Consider the following 26,680-nt stretch of genomic DNA (forward strand, 5'->3'; position numbering starts at 1 on the left):
TTTGACGGATTTGATACGGTATCGAAAGTTTAGATCTACAAAGTGGTGCAGGGTATAATATAGTCGGCCCCACCCGACTTTAGACTTTCCGTACTTGTTTTATCTATAGAATATTTTGTCAAAATTTTATTTCCTTGGAAAAGTTTGTCAAAAGTTAAAAATTTATTCCTGTAGAAAATGTTGTCAAATTTTTATTTCTATAAAAAAAAATTTGCCAAAATTTTACTTCTAAAACAAATTTTGTCAAAATTTTTATTTCTATAAAAAAAATGTGTCAAAAATCTTATATCTATAGAATTGCGATTCTACAATTCTATAAATTCTATAAATTTTGTCAAAATTTTATTTCTATGAAAGATTTTGTCAAAAATCTTATCTATATAGAATATCTTATCAATTTTTTTTTTTGTAGAAATTTTTGTCTATAGGAAATTTTGTCAAAATGTTATTTCTATCGAAAAATTTATCAAAATTTTTCTTCTATTAATTCTTCTTATATTTTTCATTTTTTAATTAATTTTTATGAAATATTAATTTCTATAGAAAATTTTGTTAAAATTTTAGTTCTATAAAAATTTTTGTTAAATATTTTTTTCTGTAGAAAATTTTGTCAACATTTTACTTCTACAAAAAATGTTGTTAAGATTTTATTTCTATACCAAATTTTGTCAAAATTTTAATAGAAAATTTTGTCAAAAATTTATTTCTATAGAATATTTTGTCAAAAATTTTATTTCTGTAGAAAATTTTATAAAAATTTTATTTGTATAGAAAATGTTGTCAAAATTTAGTTCTTCGCAAAATTTTGTTAAAATTTTATTTCTTTGCAAAATTTTGTTAAAATTTTATTTTTTTGCAAATTTTTTTTCAAAATTTTATTTATATAGAAATTTAGTCAAATTTTTATTTCTATAGAAATTTTTGGTCAAAATTTTATTGCTATAGAAATTTTTGTCAAAATTTCATTTCTACATATAGAAATGCAGATTTTACAAAAACTACCAAAACATCAAGAATTCTAATAATCTACCAAACAGAAAATAATCTACTACTTTTGGTAGAATTCTAGCAACTGTGGCATCGGTGGATACAACAGAAATGAATTTCTACAACAGAATCTAACGATACATGGCGATGGGTCTCTGATCTGACGCCTTTATGTTATTGATGGAGTAAATATTGCATTATATTGGGGTGTTTTTAGTAATAAATGATTTATTTTAAATATTTAGCATACATATATTAAATAGGACTTCTCTGTATAGATATAAAAATATATTGCACTATAATTTTGTCATTCTCAGAACATTTCAAACTATATACGAGGATCTTAATATTATCAATAATATACAATATTTCTACGTAAGTATTTACTTTTGCTAATCATTCTCTTATTACATCTTCAATGATCTCTTTATATATTCGCCCACTATGGCGAGGGGTCTATGTTCAAAATCCTCTTTCTGTTCTTTGGTTAAATTAACTTGGTCACCATTTAGACGATTTAGTAGAGTTACACAAACATCTGCTGCCCGAACCCCCACATGTTTGGTTAGAGAAGCAAACATTGTGGCCTCCATTTCAATGTTGCGTACACCTTTCTCATACAGCTGTTGTAGGAAGGTCAATTTATCGGATTCTCTATATTCACAACTGGCACCATCAAGACGTCCTTGACCTTTGGATAACAAAAACAATTTCGGAATTTTTGATTGATTAGCTGATTAGCTGAAAACTCACCTTCATAGAAACATTCAGCGGCCATTGTATTACCCAGGATAACATCATGGTTACAATGTGTTTTGGCAAGTTCCAAGATTTCATTAGCTATATTTTCGTCAAAATTTGCTGGACGCACCACCCGCTTTCCAAGTATAGCCTGGAATGATAAATATTGCAATTATTATTAATGTGTTAATTTGAATAAATCACTGGAAACATGTCTGAGTGTGTAAATATAACCATAGCGATAGGCGGCAGGCGGAACATTTTTCCGCGACGAGTGTTTTTCGAGTGTTTTTGTTGTCCATACCATATATGGGGTTTCAATACTAAACATTGAAGTTAAATAAATATGTAAATGTAATGGCATATTATTTATTGAGTAATTCCAACATTTGGTCATCCGCAATTGTTATCCGATCGTACCAAAATTCTGAATATAGAGCTATAATTGAACCATAAACAGATACGTCAAATTTGGTTTATATCGGTTAAGGTTCTATATAACCCTAATATATGCTGGTCTTTCCATTTAGCTTCTTAAGAAAATTTTGTCGAAATTTTATTTCTATAGAATTTTTTTTTTTTGTAGTCAAAAAATTACTTCTATAAGAAATTGTGTCAACATTTTATTTCTATAGAAAATTTTATAGCAAATTTTGTCAAAATTTTGTTTTTACAGAAAATTTTGTCAAAGTTGTATTTTTATAGAAAATTTTGTCAACAATATATTTATTTTATTTAGTTAAAATTTTATTTCTATAAAAAATTTTCTCCAAATTTTATTTCTACATAAAAGTTTGTAAAAATTTTATTTCTATAGAAAATTTTGAGAAAATTTTATTTATATAGAATATTTTGCCAAAATTTTATTTCTATAGAAAATTTTATCAACATTTTATTTCTTTAGAAACTTTTGTCAAAATTTTATTTCTATAGAATTGACAAATTATATTTTTATAGGGGAATTTTGTCAAAATTTTATATCCATAGAGAATTTTGTCAAAATTTTATTCCTATAGAAAATTTTGTCAAAATTTTATTTCTATAGAATTGACAAATTTTATTTTTATAGGGGAATTTGCTCAAAATTTTATATCCATAGAGAATTTTGTCAAAATGTTATTCCTATAGAAAATTTTTGTCAAAATTTTATTTCTATAGAAAATTTTGTCACAATTTTATTTCAATAGGGAATTTTATCAATTTTTTTTTCTATAGAAAATTTTGTCAAATTTATTTCTATAGAAAATTTTGTCAAAATTTTATTCCCATCGAAAATTTTGCCAAAACTTTATTCCCATCGAAAATTTTGCCAAAATTTTATTCCTATAGGACATTTTGTGAAAATTTTATTTCTATAAGGAATTTTGCTGAATTTTGTATCAATAGAAAATTTTGTCATAATTTAGTATCTATAGAAAATTTTTTCAACATTTTATTTCTATAGAAAATTTTGTCAAAATTTTATTTCTGTAAAAACTTTGTTAAAATTTTATTCCTATAGGAAATTTTGTCAAAATTTTATTTCTATAGAAAATATTGTCAAAATTTTATTTCTACATAAAATTTTTTCAAAATTTTATTTCTATAGAAAATATTGTCAAAATTTTATTTCTATAGAAAATTTTATTTCTATAGAAAATTTTGTCCAAATTTTATTTCTATAAAAAATGTTGCCAAAATTTTATTTCTATAGAAAATTTTTCAAAATTTTATTTCTATAGAATTGACAAATTTTATTTTTATAGGGGAATTTGCTCAAAATTTTATATCCATAGAGAATTTTGTCAAAATGTTATTCCTATAGAAAATTTTGTAAAAATTTTATTTCTATAAAAAATTTTGTCAAAATTTTATTTCTATTGAAAATTTTGTCAAAATTTTATTTCTATAGAAAATTTTGTCAACATTTTATTTTTATAGAAAATTTTGTCAACATTTTATTCCTATAGAAAATTTTGCAAAAATTTTATTTTTATAGAAAATTTTGTCAAGAATTGACAAATTTTATTTTTATATGGGAATTTTGTCAAAATTGTATATCCATAGAGAATTTTGCCAAAATGTTATCCTATAGAAAATTTTGTCAAAATTTTATTTCTATAGAAAATTTTGTCCAAATTTTATTTCTATGGAAAATTTTGCCAACATTTTATTTCTATAGAAAATTTTGTCAAAATTTTATTTCTATAGAAAATTTTGTCAAAATTTTATTTCTATAGAAAATTTGGTCAAAATTTTATTTCTATAGAAAATTTTGTCAACATTTAATTTCTATAGGGAATTTTGTCAAATTTTTTCCTATAGAAAATTTTGTCAACATTTTATTTCTATAGAAAATTTTGCCAATGTTTTATTTCTATGAAAATTTTGTAAAAATTTAATTTCTATAGAAAATGTCATCCAAATTTTATTCCTATAGACAATTTTGCAAAAATTTTATTTTTATAGAAAATTTTGCAAAAATTTTATTTTTATAGAAAATTTTGTCAACATTTGATTTCTATAAAAAATTTTATTTTTATAGAAAATTTTGTCAAAATTTTATTTCTGTAGAAAACTTTATTCAAAATTATATTTGTATAGAAAATTTTGTCAAAATTTTATTTCTATAGAAAATTTTGTCAAAATGTTATTTCTATAGAAAAATTTGTCAAAATCTTATTTCTATAGAAAATTTAATTTTTTTTTTGTAGTCAAAAAATTATTTCTATAGGAAATTGTGTCAAAAATTTATTTGTTTATTTTGTTTTTATAGAAAATTTTTCTATATTTCTATAGAAAATTTCGTCAACAATATATGTATTTTATTTAGTTAAAATTTTATTTCTATAGAAAATTTTTCAAAATTTTATTTCTATAGAATTGACAAATTTTATATCCATAGAGAATTTTGTCAAAATGTTATTCCTATAGAAAATTTAGTCAAAATTTTATTTCTATAAAAAATTTTGCCAAAATTTTATTTCTATTGAAAATTTTGTCAAAATTTTATTTCTATAGAAAATTTTGTCAAAATTTTATTTTTATAGAAAATTTTGTCAACATTTTATTCCTATAGAAAATTTTGCAAAAATTTTATTTTTATAGAAAATTTTGTCAAGAATTGACAAATTTTATTTTTATATGGGAATTTTGTCAAAATTGTATATCCATAGAGAATTTTGTCAAAATGTTATCCTATAGAAAATTTTGTCAAAATTTTATTTCTATAGAAAATTTTGTCAAAATTTTATTTCTATAGAAAATTTTGTCCAAATTTTTTTTCTATAGAAAATTTTGACAATATTTTATTCCTATAGAAAATTTTGTCAAAATTTTATTCCCATAGAAAATTTTGCAAAAATTTTATTCCTATAGGACATTTGGTCAAAATTTTATTTCTTTAAGGAATTTTGTCAAAATTTAGTATCTATAGAAAATTTTGTCAAATTTTTTTCTATAGCAAATATTGTCAACATTTTATTTTTATAGAAAATTTTGTCAACATTTTATTTCTACAGAAAATTTTGTCAAAATTTTTTTTCTATAGAAAATTTAGTCAAATTTTTATTTCTGTACAAAAATTTGTTAAAATTTTATTTCTATAGAAAATTTTGTCATAATTTAATTTCTATAGAAAATTGTGTCAAAATTTTATTTCCATAGAAAATTTTGTCAACATTTTATTTCTATAGAAAATTTTGTCAAAATTTAATTTCTACAGGAAATTTGGCAAATTTTTTTCTTTAGAAAATTTTGTCAAATTCTTTTCTATAGAAAATTTTGTTAAATTTTTTTCTTTAGAAAATTGTATTTCTATAGAAAATTTCGACAATGTTTTATTCCTATAGAAAATTTTGTCACAATTTTATTCCCAACGAAAATTTTGCAAAAAATTTATTCCTATTATTTTGTCAAAATTTAGTATCTATAGAAAAATTTGTCAAATTTTTTTCTATAGCAAATGTTGTCAACATTTTATTTTTATAGCAAATCTTATCAACATTTTATTTCTATAGAAAATTTTGTCAATTTTTTTTTCTATAGAAAATTTTGTCAAAAATTTTTTTCAATAGAAAATTTTGTCAAAATTTTATTTCTGTACAAAAATTCGTTAAAATTTTATTTCTATAGAAAATTTTGTCAAAATTTTATTTCTGTACAAAAATTTGTTAAAATTTTATTTCTATAGAAAATTTTCTCCAAATTTTATTTCTATAGAAAATTTTGTCATAATTTTATTTCTATAGAAAATTGTGTCAAAATTTTATTTATATAGAAAATTTTGTCAAAATTTAATTTCTTTAGAAAATTTTGTCAAAGTTTAATTTCTACAGAAAATGTTGTGAAAATGTTACTTCTATAGAAAATTTTGCCAATGTTTTATTTCTATTGAAAATTTTGCAAAAATTTTATTTTTATAGAAAATTTTGTTAACATTTTATTTCTATAGACAATTTTGTCAAAATTTTATTTCTGTAGAAAACTTTGTTAAAATTTTATTTCCATAGAAAATTTTGTCAAAATTTTATTTCTATAGAAAATGTCATCCAAACTTTATTTCTATAGAAAATTTTGTCAAAGTTTTATTTCTATAAAAAATTTTGTCAAAATTTTATTTCTATAGAAAATTTTGTCAACATTGAATTTCTATAGGGAATTTTGTCAAATTTTTTCCTATAGAAAATTTTGTCAACATTTTATTTCTATAGAAAATTTTGCCAATGTTTTATTTCTATGAAAATTTTGTAAAAATTTTATTTTTATAGAAAATTTTGCAAAAATTTTATTTTTATAGAAAATTTTGCAAAAATTTTATTTTTATAGAAAATTTTGTCAACATTTGATTTCTATAAAAATTTTTATTTTTATAGAAAATTTTGTCAACATTTTATTTCTGTAGAAAACTTTATTCAAAATTATATTTGTATAGAAAATTTTGTCGAAATTTTATTTCTATAGAAAATTTTGTCAAAATTTTATTTCTATAGAAAAATTTGTCAAAATATATCTATAGAAAATTTTATTATTTTTTTTTTTTGTAGTCAAAAAATTATTTCTATAGGAAACTATGTCAAAATTTTAGTTCTATAGAAAATTTTATAGCGAATTTTGTCAAAATTTTGTTTTCATATAAAATTTTGTCAAAATTGTATTTCTATAGACAATTTTGTCAATAATATATTTATTTTATTTAGTTAAAATTTTACTTCTGTAGAAAATTTTGTGAAAATTTTATTTTTATAGAATATTTTGTCAAAATTTTATTTCTTTAGAAACATTTGTCAAAATTTTATTTCTATAGAAAATTTTGTCCAAATTTTATTTCTATAGAAAATTTTGTGAAATTTTTATTTTTATAGAATATTTTGTCAAAATTTTATTTCTATAGAAAATTTTGTCCAAATTTTATTTCTATAGAAAATTTTGTCAAAATTTTATTTCTTTAGAAACATTTGTCAAAATTTTATTTCTATAGAATTGACAAATTTTATTTTTATAGGAGAATTTTGTCCAAATTTTATATCCATAGAGAATTTGTTCAAAATTTTATTCCTATAGAAAATTTTTCGAAATTTTATTTCTATAGAAAATTTTGTCAAAATTTTATTCCTATAGAAAATTTTGTCGAAATTTCATTTCTATAGAAAATTTTGTCAAAATTTAATTTCTATAGGGAATTTTGTCAAATTTTTTCCTATAGAAAATTTTGTCAAATTTTTTTCTATAGAAATTTTAGTCAACATTTTTGTTTCTATAGAAAATTTTGTCAGCATTTTTTTTCTATAGAAAATTTTGTCAAAATTTTATTTATATAGAAAATTTTATTTCTATAGAAAATTTTGACAATATTTTATTTCTATAGAAAATTTTGTAAAAATTTTATTCCTATAGGACATTTTGTCAAAATTTTATTTCTATAAGGAATTTTATCAAATTTTTTTCTATAGCAAATGTTGTCAACATTTTATTTGTATAGAAAATTTTGTCAACATTTTATTTCTATAGAAAATTTTTTCAAAATGTTACTTCTATAGCAAATTTTACCTACGTTTTATTTCTATAGAAAATTTTATCCAAATTTTATTCCTATAGAAAATTTTGCAAAAATTTTATTTTTATAGAAACTTTTGTCAACATTTTATTCGTATAGAAAATTTTGCAAAAATTTTATTTTTATAGAAAATTTTGTCAACATTTTATTTCTATAGAAAAATTTGTCAAAATTTTATTTCTATAGAAAATGTTGTCAAAATTTTATTTCTATAGAAAATGTCATCCAAACTTTATTTATATAGAAAATTTTGTCAACGTTTTATTTCTATTGAAAATTTTCTTCAAATTTTATTTCTATAGAAAATTATGTGAAAACTTTATTTCTGTAGAAAATTTTGTCAAAATTTTATTTCTATAGAAAATGTTGTCAAAATTTTATTTCTATAGAAAATGTTGTCAAAATTTTATTTCTATAGAAAATGTCATCCAAACTTTATTTATATAGAAAATTTTGTCAACGTTTTATTTCTATGGAAAATTTTCTTCAAATTTTATTTCTATAGAAAATTATGTGAAAACTTTATTTCTATAGAAAATTTTGTAAAAATTTTATTTCTGTAGAAAATTTTGTCAAAATTTTCGGGAAGAGTACCATTTTCACCGATCTGTTTGGGATAGTATCTGTCATCAAATCCACTTTAAATACTTAATATTTTCATCTGTTGCGATGATGAGTTTTCAAAAGAAATTATTATATTTGTTTCATCGTGGTGGGTATTTAAGATACGGCCGGGTCGAGCTTTTTGCAGTGCGTACTTGTCTTGAGGATTTTCGTGCGAAATTTTAGTTTACATTGGGGTTTTTTTGGGAACTGAGACGTCCTAATTTGTAGATAAATGTCTGAAAAATACTAGAAGCACTGTACTTAGCTGTGGTAGATATTCTAATATGTTGCTGTAGAATCAATAATAATATTATTGGAGAATGAAGCAAACCCTTTTTTTGTCGGCGACGTTTTCACGCTAAGCCGATATAAATTTGTCTATTCGGCGGTGGACAATTTTACATTATAAAATCAAATTGTGATCATTCGAATGATTATGTGTTTAGTTGAACAATCTATCTTACAATCAAATTTACATTTCATTCATATCTTCCAAGATGAAAGAGATCACAGAAAAATCATTACATTTTGATATGAATTGTAAATTGAAATAAATTTCTGAACAAAAATTTGTTTTCCTAGAAGAGACTCCAACTGTATTATTTTATTAAGTAATTTGACTGCAAAAGAATGACTGCAAAAACTTAGCATCACCGCCGCCGCCGAAAAAAAATCAAAGATCGGCTTCATTCTCTGGTCGTAAATTGGAATAGCATAACTAAACTTAACATTAACGATATAGTCAGTGTTGCCAATATTGCGTAGATGTGTGTGATTTTACGTTTTCCCTAAACACTAAGTATTAGGTGTAAACACAACGAAACAGTTATTGTATGTTTCCCAATTAGTTTCAGGCCTACTTTTCGATTGAATCCAAACATAAAATCCACATTCCTGTAGAGAAAGTAAAAACAAGTATATACGGCCGTAAGTTTGGCCAGGCCGAATCTTATGTATCCTCCACCATGGATTGTGTAGAAACTTCTACGAAAGACTGTCCTCCACAACGAATTACTTGGGTTGTGGTAGCTTAAGACTTCTTAACATCGTTTTCTAAATGGTGAGTTAATCCATACGCGGCATGTATTAGACAAAAAGGGTATGTATAGGTAAGTCTACAAATAATTACGAATCGATATGGACTTTTTACACGATACGTAAAGAGCCAGAATTGAAATACGGGGGTCGCTTATATGGGGGCTATATACAATTGTGAACTTGATATGGAACAATTTTTGTGTGATTGGGGGTCGATTTATCTGAGGGCTATATGTAATGGACCGATATGGGCCAATTTTTGCATGGTCATTAGAGACCATATACTAACACCATGTATCATATTTCAGCCGGATCGGATGAAATTTGCTTCTCTTCGAGGCTCCGGAGGTCAAATCGGGGGATCGGTTTATATGGGGGCTATATATAATTATGGACCGATGTGCACCAATTTTTGCATGGTTGTTAGAGACCATATACTAACACCATGTACCAAATTTCAGCCGGATCGGATGAAATTTGCCTCTCTTAGAGGACCCGCAAGCCAAATTTGAGGGTCCGTTTATATGGGGGCTATACGTAAAAGTGGACCGATATGGCCCATTTGCAATACCATCCGACCTACATCAATAACAACTACTTGTGCCAAGTTTCAAGTCAATAGCTTGTTTCGTATGGAAGTTAGCGTGATTTCAACAGACGGACGGACGGACATGCTCAGATCGACTCAGAATTTCACCACGACCCAGAATATATATACTTTATGGGGTCTTAGAGCAATATTTCGATGTGTTACAAACGGAATTGACAAAGTTAATATACTCCCCACCACCGTGGTGGTGGTTAGCATGCCCGCCTTGCATACACAAGGTCGTGGGTTCGATTCCTGCTTCGACCGAACACCAAAAAGTTTTTCAGCGGTGGATTATCCCACCTCAGTAATGCTGCTGACATTTCTGAGGGTTTCAAAGCTTCTCTAAGTGGTTTCACTGCAATGTGGAACGCCGTTCGGACTCGGCTATAAAAAGGAGGTCCCTTGTCATTGAGCCTAACATGGAATCGGGCAGCACTCAGTGATAAGAGAGAAGTTCACCAATGTGGTATCACAATGGACTGAATAGTCTAAGTTAGCCTGATACATCGGCCTGCCACCTAACCTAACCTAACCTAATATACCCCCCATCCTATGGTGGAGGGTATAAAAAGATATTGATTGTATTCCAATGCAATAAGTGGTATACTTCCAAAATCTTCTAAAGATTATCTTTAAAACAATACATACTTAAAATACGGTGACATTTTTTTTTGCAAAAAGATCAAAGCATTTTCATATCAATAGAGATAAGATATGTAAACTATTTTTTGTTGTTGTTTTTAAATAATCAATTTTACTTTTTATTTGAGACTTTTGCTTTTCACCACTTCTGTTTCACGTTTTATCAATAAAACTGAGTAATAGATTTTTATGACTGTCATATGAATTAAACAAATATGTTTCACCTGTTGTGTAGTTGGCCAATATCAATAAATTATAAAAATACTATGGAACTAATGAAGAAGTAGGAATTAATAAAAATTATCATAATTTTATATCATGCACCAATTATTGATCAAGGTCTTATAAGTTAGTGGATATGTTTGCAACAACAAACAGAAGACGGAAGAGATACCCTAGACCGAACACCTTGACACCTTGGCAATACTTCTTAGGGCCATGCCGATTAAGCGTTTGTCCGTCCATCCGTTTGTACACATTTTCGTCATCAAAGTATAGGTTGCAGTTATAAACCAATCAACTTTAGATTTCATACGAGTCCATCCTTTTGAGTCACAATCGGAGATCGCCCTACCGCCCTGTGGAACAGCGTATTATAAGTTATATATTATAAGTTTGCAACACCCACAAGGAAACGAGATAGACACCAGAGAACTGCAACCGGTGGCTTTTTTCGTATTGCAATCTTACCCATAAAATGTCGGTGGCAGTGAGTAAGACACCAATTACCATGCGATCTTTTACATTGATCTAAATGCGAGAATAAAAACACCACTAGTAATAACAATGTTCGTATGCAGTGTCTTGCAATCTTAATCCAATCGACATCGTAAGAACGCTCGGTAAACAAAAAACGAGTGTGGCACTTAAGTATGATTGCACTCAACAACAACAATTACCAGCAGTTGGCATTAGCTCAAGAGAATTGAGAGAGTACCAAATAAGAGAATACCAAACTGCTGAGATATGGGTAACCAATTTGTGTGATTGCTTTACTACGGTGTTTTCGAGAGACCAGCACTCATACTAACAAACACCGACAGTCGTCGGTTGCATTGGATATTGGTGGTTAAATTTTTTTTTTACCAATTGGTGTTTTAAGATTGCAAATTTACTAAATACACTGGTCGGTTGCGGTAGATCGCAGCCGTTCTCTGATAGACGCTCTGTATCTCTGGAAATAATGCTCAGGGCCGGCCCCTGAGTCGATCTAATCATGTCCATCCGTCCATCCGTTTTTGTGATCAAAGTCTAGGACGCACTTTTAGCCCAATCTATTTTGGAACAAGTATGTATTTATGGTCAGAATAGAACCCTATTTATTTTGGAAGAAATTGGTTCAGATGTAGATATGATTCCCATATCTATCTTTCTCCCGATATTCACGTAAATGACCCCATCCCTGATTTGCTTTAAATTTTTCACAAGGAGTACAATTGCATATGCCCTGGATAAACGAGAACTGTGTTTTCTTTTAGTCCGTCTCGGCTTGAAAGAAAACAAGCCTTATATAAAATTTAAAAGGCACGTTTCTATTATCCTTTTTGGTACACAAAGTCTTCAAGCGCATCACAAACAAAATCTCAATTTTTTTGGATTCTATGCAATGTTTCTGTTTTTTTTTTTTTTTTTTAAAGTGTGATTTAATTTAAAAAAGTCTAAATCTTTGGATATAAGCAATCTGTTTTTTCTTTTGTTTTTGAATGTGAGAATTTTTACATACGCAAATTTTTATACCCTCCACCATAGGATGGGGATATATTAACTTTGTCATTCCGTTTGTAACACATCGAAATATTGCTCTAAGATCCCATAAAGTATATATTTATTTATTTATTTATTGATGTCCGCCCGTCCGTCCGTCTGTTGAAATCACGCTAACTTCCGAACGAAACAAGCTATCGACTTGAATCTTGGCATAAGTAGTTGTTATTGATGTAGGTTGGATCGTATTGCAAATGGGCTATATTGGACCACTTTTACGTACAGCCTCATATAAGCCGACCCCAGATTTGGCTTGCGGAGCCTCTTCGAAAAGCAAATTTCATCCGATTCAGTTGAAATTTGGTACGTGGTGTTAGTATAGGGTCTGTAACAACCATGAAAAAAATTGGTCCATATCAGTCCATAATTATATATAGCTCCCGATCCCCAGATTTGACGTCCAGAGCATCTTGGAGGAGCAAAATTCATCCGATCCGGTTGAAATTTGGTACATTGCGCTAGAATGTGGCCGCTAACAGCCATGCAAAAATTGGTCCTATCGGTCAATAGCATATGTTATATAGCCGATCGCCAATCACACAAAAATTGGTCCATATCGCCAAAAATAATCGACCAAAATTTTATTTCTATAGAAAATTTTGTCCAAATTTTATTACTACAGAAAATTTTCTAAAAATTTTATTTCTATAAAAAATTTTGTCAAAATTTTATTTCTATAGAAAATTTTGTCAAAATTTTATTTCTATAGAAAATTGTCTGAAAAGTTATTTCTATAGAAAATTTTGTCAAAATTTTATTTCTGTAGAAAATTTTGTCAAAATTTTATTTCTATAGAAAATTGTCTGAAAAGTTATTTCTATAGAAAATGTTGTCAAAATTTTATTTCTGTAGATAATTTTGTCAAAATTTTATTTCTGTAGAAAATTTTGTCAAAATGTTATTTCTATAGAAAATTTCGTCAAAATTTTATTTCTGTAGAAAATTTTGTCAAAATTTTATTTCTATAGAAAATGTCACAATTTTATTTCTATAGAAAATTTTGCCAAAATTTTATTTCTATAGAAAATGTTGTCAACATTCAATAGAGAATTTTGTCAAAATTTTATTTCTATAGAAAATTGTCTGAAAAGTTATTTCTATAGAAAATGTTGTCAAAATTTTATTTCTGTAGAAAATTTTGTCAAAATTTTATTTCTGTAGAAAATTTTGTCAAAATTTTATTTCTATAGAAAATTTCGTTAAAATTTTATTTCTATAGAAAATGTTGTCAAAATGTTATTTCTGTAGAAAATTTTGTCAAAATTTTATTACTATAGAAAATATCACAATTTTATTTCTATAGAAAATTTTGCCAAAATTTTATTTCTATAGAAAATGTTGTCAACATTCAATAGAAAATTTTGTCAAAATTTTATTTCTTTAGAAAATTGTCTGAAAAGTTATTTCTATAGAAGTGCTGTCAAAATTTTATTTCTGTAGAAAATTTTGTCAAAATTTTATTTCTATAGAAAATTTTATCAAAATTTTATTTCTATAGAACATTTTATCAAAATTTTATTTCTATAGAACATTTTATCAAAATTTTATTTCTATAGAAAATGTTGTCAAAATGTTATTTCTGTAGAAAATTTTGTCAAAATTTTATTTCTGTAGAAAATTTTGTCAACATTTTATTTCTATAGAAAATGTCACAATTTTATTTCTATAGAAAATTTTGCCAAAATTTTATTTCTATAGAAAATGTTGTCAACATTCAATAGAGAATTTTGTCAAAATTTTATTTCTATAGAAAATTGTCTGAAAAGTTATTTCTATAGAAAATGTTGTCAAAATTTTATTTCTGTAGAAAATTTTGTCAAAATTTTATTTCTGTAGAAAATTTTGTCAAAATTTTATTTCTATAGAAAATTTCGTTAAAATTTTATTTCTATAGAAAATGTTGTCAAAATGTTATTTCTGTAGAAAATTTTGTCAAAATTTTATTACTATAGAAAATGTCACAATTTTATTTCTATAGAAAATTTTGCCAAAATTTTATTTCTATAGAAAATGTTGTCAACATTCAATAGAAAATTTTGTCAAAATTTTATTTCTTTAGAAAATTGTCTGAAAAGTTATTTCTATAGAAGTGCTGTCAAAATTTTATTTCTGTAGAAAATTTTGTCAAAATTTTATTTCTATAGAAAATTTTATCAAAATTTTATTTCTATAGAACATTTTATCAAAATTTTATTTCTATAGAACATTTTATCAAAATTTTATTTCTATAGAAAATGTTGTCAAAATGTTATTTCTGTAGAAAATTTTGTCAAAATTTTATTTCTGTAGAAAATTTTGTCAAAATTTTATTTCTATAGAAAATGTCACAATTTTATTTCTATAGAAAATTTTGCCAAAATTTTATTTCTATAGAAAATGTTGTCAACATTCAATAGAGAATTTTGTCAAAATTTTATTTCTATAGAAAATTGTCTGAAAAGTTATTTCTATAGAAAATGTTGTCAAAATTTTATTTCTGTAGAAAATTTTGTCAAAATTTTATTTCTGTAGAAAATTTTGTCAAAATTTTATTTCTGTAGAAAATTTTGTCAAAATTTTATTTCTATAGAAAATTTCGTTAAAATTTTATTTCTATAGAAAATGTTGTCAAAATGTTATTTCTGTAGAAAATTTTGTCAAAATTTTATTACTATAGAAAATGTCACAATTTTATTTCTATAGAAAATTTTGCCAAAATTTTATTTCTATAGAAAATGTTGTCAACATTCAATAGAAAATTTTGTCAAAATTTTATTTCTTTAGAAAATTGTCTGAAAAGTTATTTCTATAGAAGTGCTGTCAAAATTTTATTTCTGTAGAAAATTTTGTCAAAATTTTATTTCTATAGAAAATTTTATCAAAATTTTATTTCTATAGAACATTTTATCAAAATTTTATTTCTATAGAACATTTTATCAAAATTTTATTTCTATAGAAAATGTTGTCAAAATGTTATTTCTGTAGAAAATTTTGTCAAAATTTTATTTCTGTAGAAAATTTTGTCAAAATTTTATTTCTATAGGAAATTTTATCAAAACTTTATTTCTATAAAAAATTTTATCAAAATTTTATTTCTAAAGAAAATTTTGTCAAAATTTTATTTCTATAGAAAATTTTGTCAAAATTTTATTTCTATAGAAAATGTTGTCAAAATTTTATTTCTATCGAAAATTTTGTCAAAATTTATTTTCTAAAGAAAATTTTATCAAAATTTCATTTCTAAAGAAAATTTTATCAAAACTTTATTTCTATAAAAAATTTTATCAAAATTTTATTTCTATAGAAAATTGTCTGGAAATTTTATTTCTATAAAAATGGTCTGGAAATTTTATTACTATAGAAAATTTTGTCAAAATTAAAATTTAATTTCTATAGAAAATTTCTTCAAAATTTTATTTCTGTAGAAAATTTTGTCAAAATTTTATTTCTATAGAAAATTTAGTCAAGATTTTATTTCTGTAGAAAATTTAGCCAAAATTTTATTTCTATAGAAAATGTTGTCAAAATTTTATTTCTATAGAAAATTTTGTCAAAATTTTATTTCTATAGATAATTTGGTCAACGTTTTATTTCTATAGAAAATTTTGTTAAAATTTTATTTCTATAGAAAATTTTGTCAAACTGAATTTTATACGTATTTAATCGGCCTTTTTTTGTTTAATATATACCCCGTATGGACTAACTTACAATTTGGAAGACGGAGTTAAGAAGTTTCAAGATACCTTGCCATTGGCAAGTGTTGCCGCAACCCAAGTAATTCGATTGTGGATGACAGTCTTTGGTAGAATTTTCTATGCAATCCATGGTGGAGGGTACATAAGATTCGGCCTGGCCGTATATACTTGTTCTATTTAAATTAATAGTTTCTTGCTCTTCTTTACCTATGCAAATTTTTTCTCACAGTACATTGAAGAACTTACAACTTCATGTTCATTTCTCAAATAGCCATTGTAAGCATCTTTAGAAATCACCACAGTGCCCGGATTCACTCCCACACCGCCACTTGTACCCAAGCGTATAAAAATGGGATCTTTACATTTGGCATAGCGCACCAATTTCAATAATTCATGCAATAGAACACTCATGGTGCTCATACCCACACCATGGGAACAGCACAGTACTGGGCCAACCTGAAAATAAAAAAAAAATTCAATAATTACGAGCAAAAGAAAATTAAAGAAGCTTTCTGGGAAAGTACCTTAAACATGGCATAACGATTTCCCGATTCACTAATATCAATCAATTCCTCGCCATTATCCAATTGTAGAATTTTTTGTAAATATTTTGCCATTGCAAACATGCGGCTTTTTGTGCCACCCAAACAAACAAACTACAAATAGTGGATTGCATAGAGTTTTTATGGGTTTTCTGGAAAAAGTCTATCTTCACCTACCTTTACATCACCGAAATTCTTTTCAATATCTGTGGGAGATTTTGAATTGCCCACATTGATGTTAATATGATACAAATAATCGGAGTCCATCGAATCCAAATGTGGATTCTTTAGCATCGGAATACTGTGAAAGTAAGTAATAAAAAACAAAAATGATTGTGACAAGGTTAATGAACTTCAACTACATTGGCTGTGCAATATTTTCCTCCTACCTCTCAGGCATTTTTAATTCAAGTTTCTGTAAGAAAAAAAGAAAACAAATTAGCATTCAATCAATTAAAACTAAAACAAATTTGCTGTTTTGCTAAATGATAGTTATACTGATTATTAAAACAAATATTGACTTAATAGGAAATATACGATTTATAAAAGAAATTTGAGAATACATTTATTTGGTATAAAAATATATTTCAATTAACCCATTTCGCTCTGCTGATCTATTTGCACTATTATCAAAGAAATATTTATATATGAAAAATGTAAAGGTTTAAATAATTTTTAACATGGTTAATAAGTCTATTTTTTTTTTTCATTAATAAAAAATCCTTCCTTAAAAACGTGATAATGGAAACTTAATTTTTCAAATTCATACTCGACCTCAAGTAGAAATTATGCTATGTTTCAAGTAAATCCCGCCTTTAAAACGAAGTGTTGAAATTCTTCTCCTATTTTTGAACGATTTTTTGCTTTGTAGTCATGACACAAAAAGTGAACAAATTTAAAGACTATTCCATTGTTTTGAAGAATTTTTAAAAAAATATTATTAATCTTGGAAATTCACCCTTATTTTTTGTACACCACACCGAAAGAATTCTCCTCGTTAATTTTACAAAGAATTCTTCATTAATTAATCTTCGCGAATTCTTCATTAAAACAACAAAATTTTCATTCATTTTCGTAAATTTTACGAAGACCATTTTAAGAATATACGAAACGTTTACGAAACATTCCACATTAACTTTTCTTCGTAAAAAGTTCGTACTTTTAACGAAACTTTCTTCAAATTTCACGATTTTTGTGAAGAAGTTTTCACGAATTTATGAATATATTAAGATTTAATGTTTAGAATTGATACAATGAAGATAATTTCTTGACTTTTAATTAACATTTTCTCCCATGTTCCATGTCCATGGAAACATTTCAATAAAACTATTTAATAAAAATGTTAAACGTTTTCCAAAAAAAAAATACATTTGATTTGAAGAAAGCAAAAAAAATGTATACTTTTGTGAGTCACTATACGTTCTACGACACGCAATTTAGACAACATTATGGACCGATTACTTTAAAATAAAGAAAATTTAATTAGAAGAAATTAGATTTTTAACTGACATTTATTTGTAAATGTATATGAATATGTCAAAAACTATAATAAAATGTATAAAATTAATAAAAACAAAAACCTTTTTGTTTAACCCTCTAATGCCCAATCCCGCCTTTAGGCGGGCTTCGTTAAATTAGGAAGCTTTTGGTAAAACACACTTTAAGACAACAAAAATGGGTAAAATAAAAAGAAAACTTAGTTAAAACTGTTCAAGAGGCTTTGCAGCATGCACTGAATTTTACGTATTTTTTTTTTTTTGTTTAGTTTTATTGCTTTTGTGTCGTTAACATTGAATATTTAATCAGCTGGCAAAAAAATTGGGGCATTAGAGGGTTAATTTACACTCGAAAAAGAGAACTCTCCAGAATACTAAAACTAATTTTACTCTATTTTAGTTCACCGAAATTATTACGTTTTAGTTAAAATTTCTCCAATATGAGAAAATAACATTAATAATTATAGACCTCAATAATAATAGACTGTGTGCGACTAAACTAAACAAGTATATACAGCCGTAAGTTCGGCCAGGCCGAATCTTATGTACCCTCTACTAAAGACTGTCACCACAATCGAATTACTTGGTTTGCGGTAACACTTGCCGATGGCAAGGTATTTTAAAATTTCTTAACACCGTCTTTTAAATTTTAAGTTAGTCCATACAGGGTATATATTAAATAAAAAAAGTCCGTAAATAATTCAGTTTGACAAAATTTTCTATAGAAATAAAATTTTGACAAAATTTTCTATAGAAATACAATTTTGACAAAATTTTCTATAGAAATAAAATTTTGACAAAATTTTATATAGAAATAAAATTTTGACAAAATTTTCTATGGAAATAAAATTTTTAGAAAATTTTCTATAGAAATAAAATGTTGACAAAATTTTCTATAGAAATAAAGTTTTGACATAATTTTGCACAGAAATAAAATTTTGAAAAATTTTCTATAGAAATAAAATTTTGACCAAATGTTCTATAGAAATAAAATGTTGACAAAATTTTATATAGAAATAAAATTTTGACAAAATTTTCTATGGAAATAAAATTTTTAGAAAATTTTCTATAGAAATAAAATTTTGACAAAATTTTCTATAGAAATAAAATTTTGACAAAATTTTCTATGGAAATAAAATTTTTAGAAAATTTTCTATAGAAATAAAATTTTTAGAAAATTTTCTATAGTAATAAAATTTTGACAAAATTTTCTATAGGAATAAAATTTTGGTAGATTATTTTTAGGCAATATAGACCAAGTTTTGTGTGATTGGCGATCGGCTATATATACTATTGACCAATATGGACCAATTTTTGCATGGCTGTTAGCGGCCTATGTGGCCGCAATGTACCAAATTTCAACTGGATCGGATGAATTTGCTCCTCCAAGAGGCTCCGGACGTCAAATCTGGGGATAGGTTTATATGGGAGCTATATATAATTATGGACCGATATGGACCAATTTTTGCATGGTTGTTAGAGACCCTATACTAACACCACGTACCACATTTCAAGTGGCTCGGATGAAATTTGCTTCTCTAAAAGGCTCCGCAAGCTAAATATGGGGGTCGGTTTATATGGGGGCTATACGTAAAAATGGACCGATAAGTTAGGTTAGGTTATGTGGCAGCCCGATGTATCAGGCTCACGTAGACTATTCAGTCCATTGTGATACCACAGTGGTGAACTCTTATCACTGAGTGCTGCCCGATTCCATGTTAAGCTCAATGACAAGGGACCTCCTTTTTATAGCCGAGTCCGAACGGCGTTCCACATTGCAGTGAAACCACTTAAAGAAGCTTTTGAAACCCTCAGAAATGTCACCAGCATTACTGAGGTGGGATAATCCACCGCTGAAAAATTTTGTGGTGTTCGGTCGTAGCAGGAATCAAACTCACGACCTTGTGTAGGCAAGGCGGGCATGTTAACCATTGCACCACGGTGGCTCCTAAAAAATGGACCGATATGGCCCATTTGCAATACCGTCCGACATACGTCAATAACAACTACTTGTGCAAAGTTTCAAGGCGATAGCTTGTTTCGTTCGGAAGTTGTGATTTTAACAGACTGATGGACGGACATGCTTGGATCGATTCAGAATTTCGCCGCGACCCAGAATATATGTTATATACTTTATGGGGTCTTATAGCAATATGGCGGAGGGTATAAAAAGGAGGAAACGTAAACCCAGTGAAGTGAAAAGTTTTTCTAAATTTGTATTTTCCACAAAATAGCTCACAATTTCTTAAAATTAAAATTTGACCACAAATGCGTCCATCTCGAGCTTCGTTTTGCACTAAAGACATTTTTGCAATTATGAATTCCATATTTTTTCCTCAAACTGTGAAATTTTCTTTAACAAATAAATAATTTTGTCAAATAATGTTCTTAATTTTGTTTCATTTTTTTTTTTTAATTAAAAATTTAGGTAAAATTTTCCACAATTAGCTCAAAATTTCCTGTCTGATGGGTTCACGTTTGTATGAAAACTTGATAATTTTTTGCCAAAAAACACAGCCTATTTGGGGGAACCCCTTTTACAAAAGAATTGGTTTATTTGTATATTTATTTATTGATTAATATACCAAAAAACAAGATTAGTATCTTAAATATTACAGTATTGGAATTACAATGTTATCATATCATGGTTATGTGAAGGGAACACTGAATATTCACTTTTAAAAACAATATCACATATGCATTGTATCTTTTTTTGTTCTGTTTAAAATTTCATTTAAATTTATTTATTTTCTTGTCAAAATGAAGTTATTAAATCTTTCCTTGTTAGAAAACACATTAAATATTGAAACAAAAATATCTTAATTAAAAAACTTTTATATCTACATAATATTTTTTTATTAACTCGGCTCTTTAATTTCCAATGGATCAGATCTATATGATATATGCAAAATTGTACTCTAACATCTGCTGATTATATTATTTTTGGTGTTTATATCTATATATATTTTTTTTAAATATACATTTTTGTTAAATGTGTATTTTCTTTCGCATTTTCTTTAGTTTTGTTTTTTTGTTATTCTTCTTATTTGCTCTTGAAAATTAATGCCCAACTCTTCTGTTTTCATTTCTAAGAAATTTTCAATTAAACGAAAGCACATTTGAAATTTTAATCTCCCACTTGTTAACGACGGAAGTTAGACGGCACGCGTTATACATTACATTACAGGCATAACGAGCGACAATATAGAATATGTGTAATAAGTACATATGTATATTATTATTATTTTTTTTTTTTAATTTGAATAACACATCTACATATGTATATTAGTTTTTCCTAATATTTACGTTTTGTCGTTATTCATACATTTCGTTTTGTTTGTTTTTATTTTTGACACTCACACACGATCGATAAGTCGTATAATTTAGAATTTTATTTTTCGTTTTAATTAATATGTCACCACTACCTTTCGCATTCAGCGTTCGAAAACTACTGAACTAAAACGGTACGGTGTACCTTTTTTTATAGTTGTTGCTATCAGGCACATTGCCTAGTAGTAGTAGGCACACAACTGTCATTATACTGAGACGTGCCCATCTTCTTGCATTTTCTTAGAATTAGAGAATATCTAAATGAACGGTAAAAGAGTGAAATTATATTTATGGCTCTCTCTCATTTTTATTCGAGATCGATTATATACGTATTAATTGAGTAGTTTCTTGGGCGAAGATGAAACTATTTCAATTACAAATTCCATATTGTAGGGATGTCAATATTTACAATATCCCGAAGTTTGATAGATCGCAATCATGAAGAAATTATTAAAAGTTTCAAAGTTAATGATTTTGTTAGGAAATAAAAAAGCTTTACAATAGATCTGTCGATTGACAGATTGCAACGCTAGGGTTGCACAAACCCAAAGTATAAAAGGCAACCGTCTTTAAATTTAGCTTTAGGAACCATAGCCAGTGGCGCCAAATGTTTTGGGCTTAATATCGTCAATTTGTATACCCACCACCATAGAATGGTGACGGGGGTATAATAAGATTGTCATTTCGTTTGTAACACATCGAAATATCGATTTCCGACTATATAAAGTATATATATTCTTGATCAGGGAGAAACTCTAAGACGATATTACGATGTCCGTATGTCCGTCTGTCTGTCTGTTGTAATCACGCTACAGTCTTCAATAATGAAGCAATCGTGCTGAAATTTTGCACAAACTCGTCTTTTGTCTGCAAGTTCGAAGATGGGCTATATCGGCCCAGGTTTTGATATAGTCCCCATATAAACCGACCTCCCGATTTGGGGTCTTAGGCTTATAGAAATCGAAGTTTTTTTCCAATTTGCCTGAAATTTGAAATATAGAGATATTTTATGATCATAGGTTAGGTTAGGTGGCAGCCCGATGTATAAGGCTCACTTAGACTATTCAGTCCATTGTGATACCACATTGGTGAACTTCTCTCTTATCACTGAGTGCTGCCCGATTCCAAGATAAGGGACCTCCTTTTTATAGCCGAGTCCGGACGGCGTTCCACATTGCAGTGAAACCACTTAGAGAAGCTTTGAAACCCTCAGAAATGTCACCAGCATTACTGAGGTGGGATAATCCACCGCTGAAAAACTTTTTGGTGTTCGGTCGAAGCAGGAATCGAACCCACGACCTTGTGTATGCAAGGCGGGCATGCTAACCATTGCACCACGGTGGCTCCCTTATGACCATAAAGAGGTGTGCCAAAAATGGTGAGTATCGGTCCATGTTTTGGTATAGCCCCCATATAGACCGATTTCCCGATTTTACTTCTAGGGCTTCTAGAATCCGAAGTTTTTATCCTATTTGCCTGAAATTTGAAATCTAGAGGTATTTCCGGGTCATAAAGAGGTGTGCCGAAAACGGTGAGTATTGGTCCATATTTTAGTATAGCCCCCATAAGAACGATCTCCCGATTTAACTCCTTGGGTTTCTAGAAACCGTAGTTTTTATCTGATTTGCCTGAAATTGTAAATATTCTGGTATTTTAGGCTCACAAAAACGTGTATCGGGTTAAGTTTTTATCGGTCCATTGGTAATGCCTCCACATAGACCGACTTCACTTCTTGAGGGTGTAGAAGGCGCACTGATCATGAAAATTGCTTGAAACTCAATGTAAAATTTCCAGATTTTACTTCTACAGATTTCAGATTTTAAATCAAGACGTTATTTTATAATTTTCTTGCACACTTACAAGAGATGTTAATGATTCCTCTAAAACTCAAACAAAAATTGTTCTTATAAATCCAGAATCTGATATAGTCCTCATAGGTGAAATCTTTAAATTTATCATCGGGAAGTGTCCTCAAGTCCTCAAGCCCTCCTGAAATTTCAAAGGAAACCCTAATATTTGGTTCATGGTGGTGGGTATTTAAGATTCGGCCCGGCCGAACTTAGTGCTGTATATACTTGTTAAAATATTTTTCGTCAAAATCGTCAAGTCGTCACATAAAATTCGTCGAAAAATCGTCACCCATGAAATAGTCGAAAACAACGATTTGGGAGGAAAATAAACGTTTTATTCAAAATAAAGGCATTGCAAAAGCCATTTTAATTCACTTTTATTATATTCTTCAAACGAATTTAAATTAATTTTAGTTGATCATGTATAAATCGTATTATTATTACAATTTATTTAGCATAACTTGGCTTATCGGTTATGAATAAAGTTATTTTAACTAAATAGATTTCATTACATTCAGAATTATTTAGCTTTAAGTAGTTTTTGGACACAAGAATATCTTGTAAATTTTAAGTTTCAAAGGAATTCCGAATTTTAGTTTTATTTATATTGATTGCTTTGAAAATTATTTCTACATTGGAGACGAATGGGACCATGTAGGAAGTCTGGGGTCTAGTGTCTCAAAGTCACCACTTTTGTCAACTATTATGGTGACGTAGTCAACAAATGGTCTACACTTGCTTTTTTGGGTAGACATTTTTGACAGCTGTAAGTCTTCTTATTATTAATTTTTCTCCTTTTTTTGATTGTGAAAGTTTTTATTAAGAAAAAAATTGGTGAAACTAAAAAAATGTCTTCTAAAAGTGTTACCTAGGACTTTACAGGAAATATGGAAGGCCACAGAATTTCATCAATTCCTCGTGTATTGCAGTATAATTGTGCTTAAGTATTGGCGGAGCTCAAAGTGTTATTGGACAGGATAGTCTCCCAAAATGCTGTAAAAAACAACTTAGTGGACATATTTCCTAATAAGAGCGTGGAATTAATTTAAGGAATTTGATTATTGTTTTCCAAGGCAAGCAGACCCATACGTATTTTGAATGAAAACAAATTTGTGCAAATAATCATTTATATCTACATTTTAATAGAAACGGAATATCATAACACTTCTTGCCGGAAACACAGAAAGAAATCTGTATGAAATGTTTAGTCAAGAAATTATTATGAATTTCAATGTATATGGGTCTTTCTGAAAACAACGATTACGAGATTATGGCGGCTATGATAGGTAAAATGTTTTCAATGTATTGTATTATATATTATTAATTTTTATATTTTCAGACATTATTTCCAATTTTGCAGAATTCCCAGATAAATGTATAAAAGCAGACCTAAAGACCTGATTTTAATTAAAATATTTTTTTAATAATAATTTTATTTTTAATTTTATATAAAGGGTGATACGGTCAAAATTTGGTCAAGGGAAAACGCGTGTAAATCGGTGAAATCATTTATTTAAAAAATCAAATTAAATTTATTTTTCAAGTTCAATTAGTATAAAATTCAGGAAAAATATTCAGTTAGGCTTTCGCTTTTCCAAATCCGAATTGTCGGGCCTCACGGTTGACACCTGCCATCAGATTTTGTACAGCCACCTTGTCCACCTTCTTCGCCGCAGAAAGCCAGTTTGCCTTGAACTGCTGCTCGTCCTTAGCAGTTTTTTTGGTCTTCTTTAGGTTCCGCTTGACAATAGCCCAGAATTTCTCAATTGGGCGGAGCTCTGGCGTGTTGGGAGAGTTCTTGTCCTTGGGAACCAGCTGCACGTTTTTGGCGGCGTACCACTCCATGGCCTTTTTACCGTAATGGCAAGATGCGAAATCCGGCCAAAACAGTACGGAACAACCGTGTTTCTTGAGGAAAGGCAGCAGACGTTTATTCAAACACTCTTTCACGTAAATTTCCTGGTTGTCAGTCCCGGAAGCTATGAAAATGCTGCTTTTCAAGCCACAGGTACAGATGGCTTGCCAAACCAGATATTTCTTTGCGAACTTTGACAGTTTTATGTGCTTGAAAATATCTGCTACTTTTCCCCTTCCTTTTGCCGTATAAAACTCCTGTCCCGGAAGCTGCTTGTAGTCGGCTTTGACGTAGGTTTCGTCGTCCTTTACCATGCAGTCAAATTTCGTCAGCATCGTCGTGTACAGCCTCCGGGATCGCGCTTTGGCCGTCGTATTTTGTTTATCATCGCGATTTGGAGTCATTCAACTTCTTGTAAGTCGATAGTCCGGCGAGTTTTTTGACTCGATGCACGGTTGTAGACGATACACCCAGCTTATTTGCGGCATCTCGGAGAGAGAGGTTAGGGTTTCGCTTGAAACTACCGGCAACTCTCTTTGTCGTCTCAGCGGCTTCCGGTTTTCGATTTCCCCCCGATCCAGACTTCCTGGCTGTCGACAAACGTTTTACACTTTAATTACATTCGTAACGGTTGATTTGGCAACTTTTAGCGATTTTGCCAGCTTTGTGTGCGAGTAGCTCGGATTTTCGCGATGCGCGAGCAAAATTTTGCTCGCGCTGCTCTTCTTGCTTGGACGGCATTTTGACAACTGAAGAGTGAACTCCAAAATCAAAATAGGAGCAACATTCTACACACACACCTTCAAAATGAGGGGTGTTCAGGTTTTTTAAATGCAAAATTGAAAGAAATACGTCAAGTTTATAATGACCAAATTTTGACAAATTTTGAAAGTAACCCGTTTTATTTCCAAAAAATCCCACAGTGTTGACTAAAGTAGCGACAAAGTACTACTGATTCATTAGTTCCAATGTATCAATATCGTTCCATAAGTACCATCTAATCAGTAGTTCTACTGTCATTAGTGGATTTTCAATGACAAGCATATGTTAAATGTCTATAGCAAAATACATTGTGTGGGGTATACTTTGTCAGTAGTGAATCACTACAGTTTCACTATTGACATTTCCTACTGGGTAGCTACAAATTGCCATAGTATTGAGATTAAAAAATGCTTGTTTACAGTACAACTTTTGAAAAATCGCCAACTTATAACTAAGTTACTTTAAAAAATCGTCAAATTGTCATAACAATTTTTAAAATTAAACACTTGAGTCGAACATTTTTAAAAATCGTCAACTCATAACTACGTTGGTTAAAATCGTCGTCAAAACGTCAGAGGTCAAATTTACCATCAAAAATCGTCAAAATAACGAAAAATCATCAAAGTTGGCACCGCTGACCACAGCTTTTGAACCTATCTCTTAGAGAGAGAGAGAGAGAGAGAGAGAGAGATGTTCCATCCAACATACCTACCTTAACCAGATACGACGAGGAATTTCAAAGGAAACTATCGTATTTGATCGAGGGA

At 27.9% G+C, this 26,680-nt stretch overlaps 1 protein-coding gene across 4 annotated transcripts; it reads right to left on the reverse strand.

Moving 5' to 3' along the window:
* Window positions 1–1,184: 1,184 nt before the first annotated feature.
* Window positions 1,185–21,639, reverse strand: LOC142221949 (uridine phosphorylase 1). Of its 4 annotated transcripts, none has more exons than XM_075291842.1 (7): window positions 21,542–21,639; window positions 17,010–17,035; window positions 16,798–16,921; window positions 16,603–16,734; window positions 16,325–16,534; window positions 1,741–1,879; window positions 1,185–1,678 (listed from the first exon to the last, which is right to left on the reverse strand). In XM_075291842.1, exons 1-7 carry the CDS (start codon window positions 21,548–21,550, stop codon window positions 1,395–1,397), a joined length of 924 nt encoding a protein of 307 aa, XP_075147957.1. In that variant the 5' UTR covers window positions 21,551–21,639; the 3' UTR covers window positions 1,185–1,394. The 4 variants fall into 4 exon arrangements, with proteins under 4 accessions (XP_075147957.1, XP_075147965.1, XP_075147973.1 ...); XM_075291850.1 differs by having other exon boundaries at window positions 21,477–21,609; XM_075291858.1 differs by having other exon boundaries at window positions 21,442–21,580.
* Between the last annotated feature and the right edge of the window lie 5,041 nt (window positions 21,640–26,680).

The sequence above is a fragment of the Haematobia irritans genome, chromosome 1 (genome assembly GCF_050003625.1).
Source record: "Haematobia irritans isolate KBUSLIRL chromosome 1, ASM5000362v1, whole genome shotgun sequence".
In the NCBI taxonomy this organism is placed as follows: Eukaryota; Metazoa; Arthropoda; class Insecta; order Diptera; family Muscidae; genus Haematobia; species Haematobia irritans.

Coding starts and splice junctions, on each gene's coding strand:
- LOC142221949 (XM_075291842.1), bottom strand. Junction 16,922..17,009: donor GAATTAAAAATGCCTGAGAG/GTAGGAGGAAAA, acceptor TTACTTTCACAG/TATTCCGATGCTAAAGAATC. Junction 1,679..1,740: donor CGCTGAATGTTTCTATGAAG/GTGAGTTTTCAG, acceptor TGTTATCCAAAG/GTCAAGGACGTCTTGATGGT.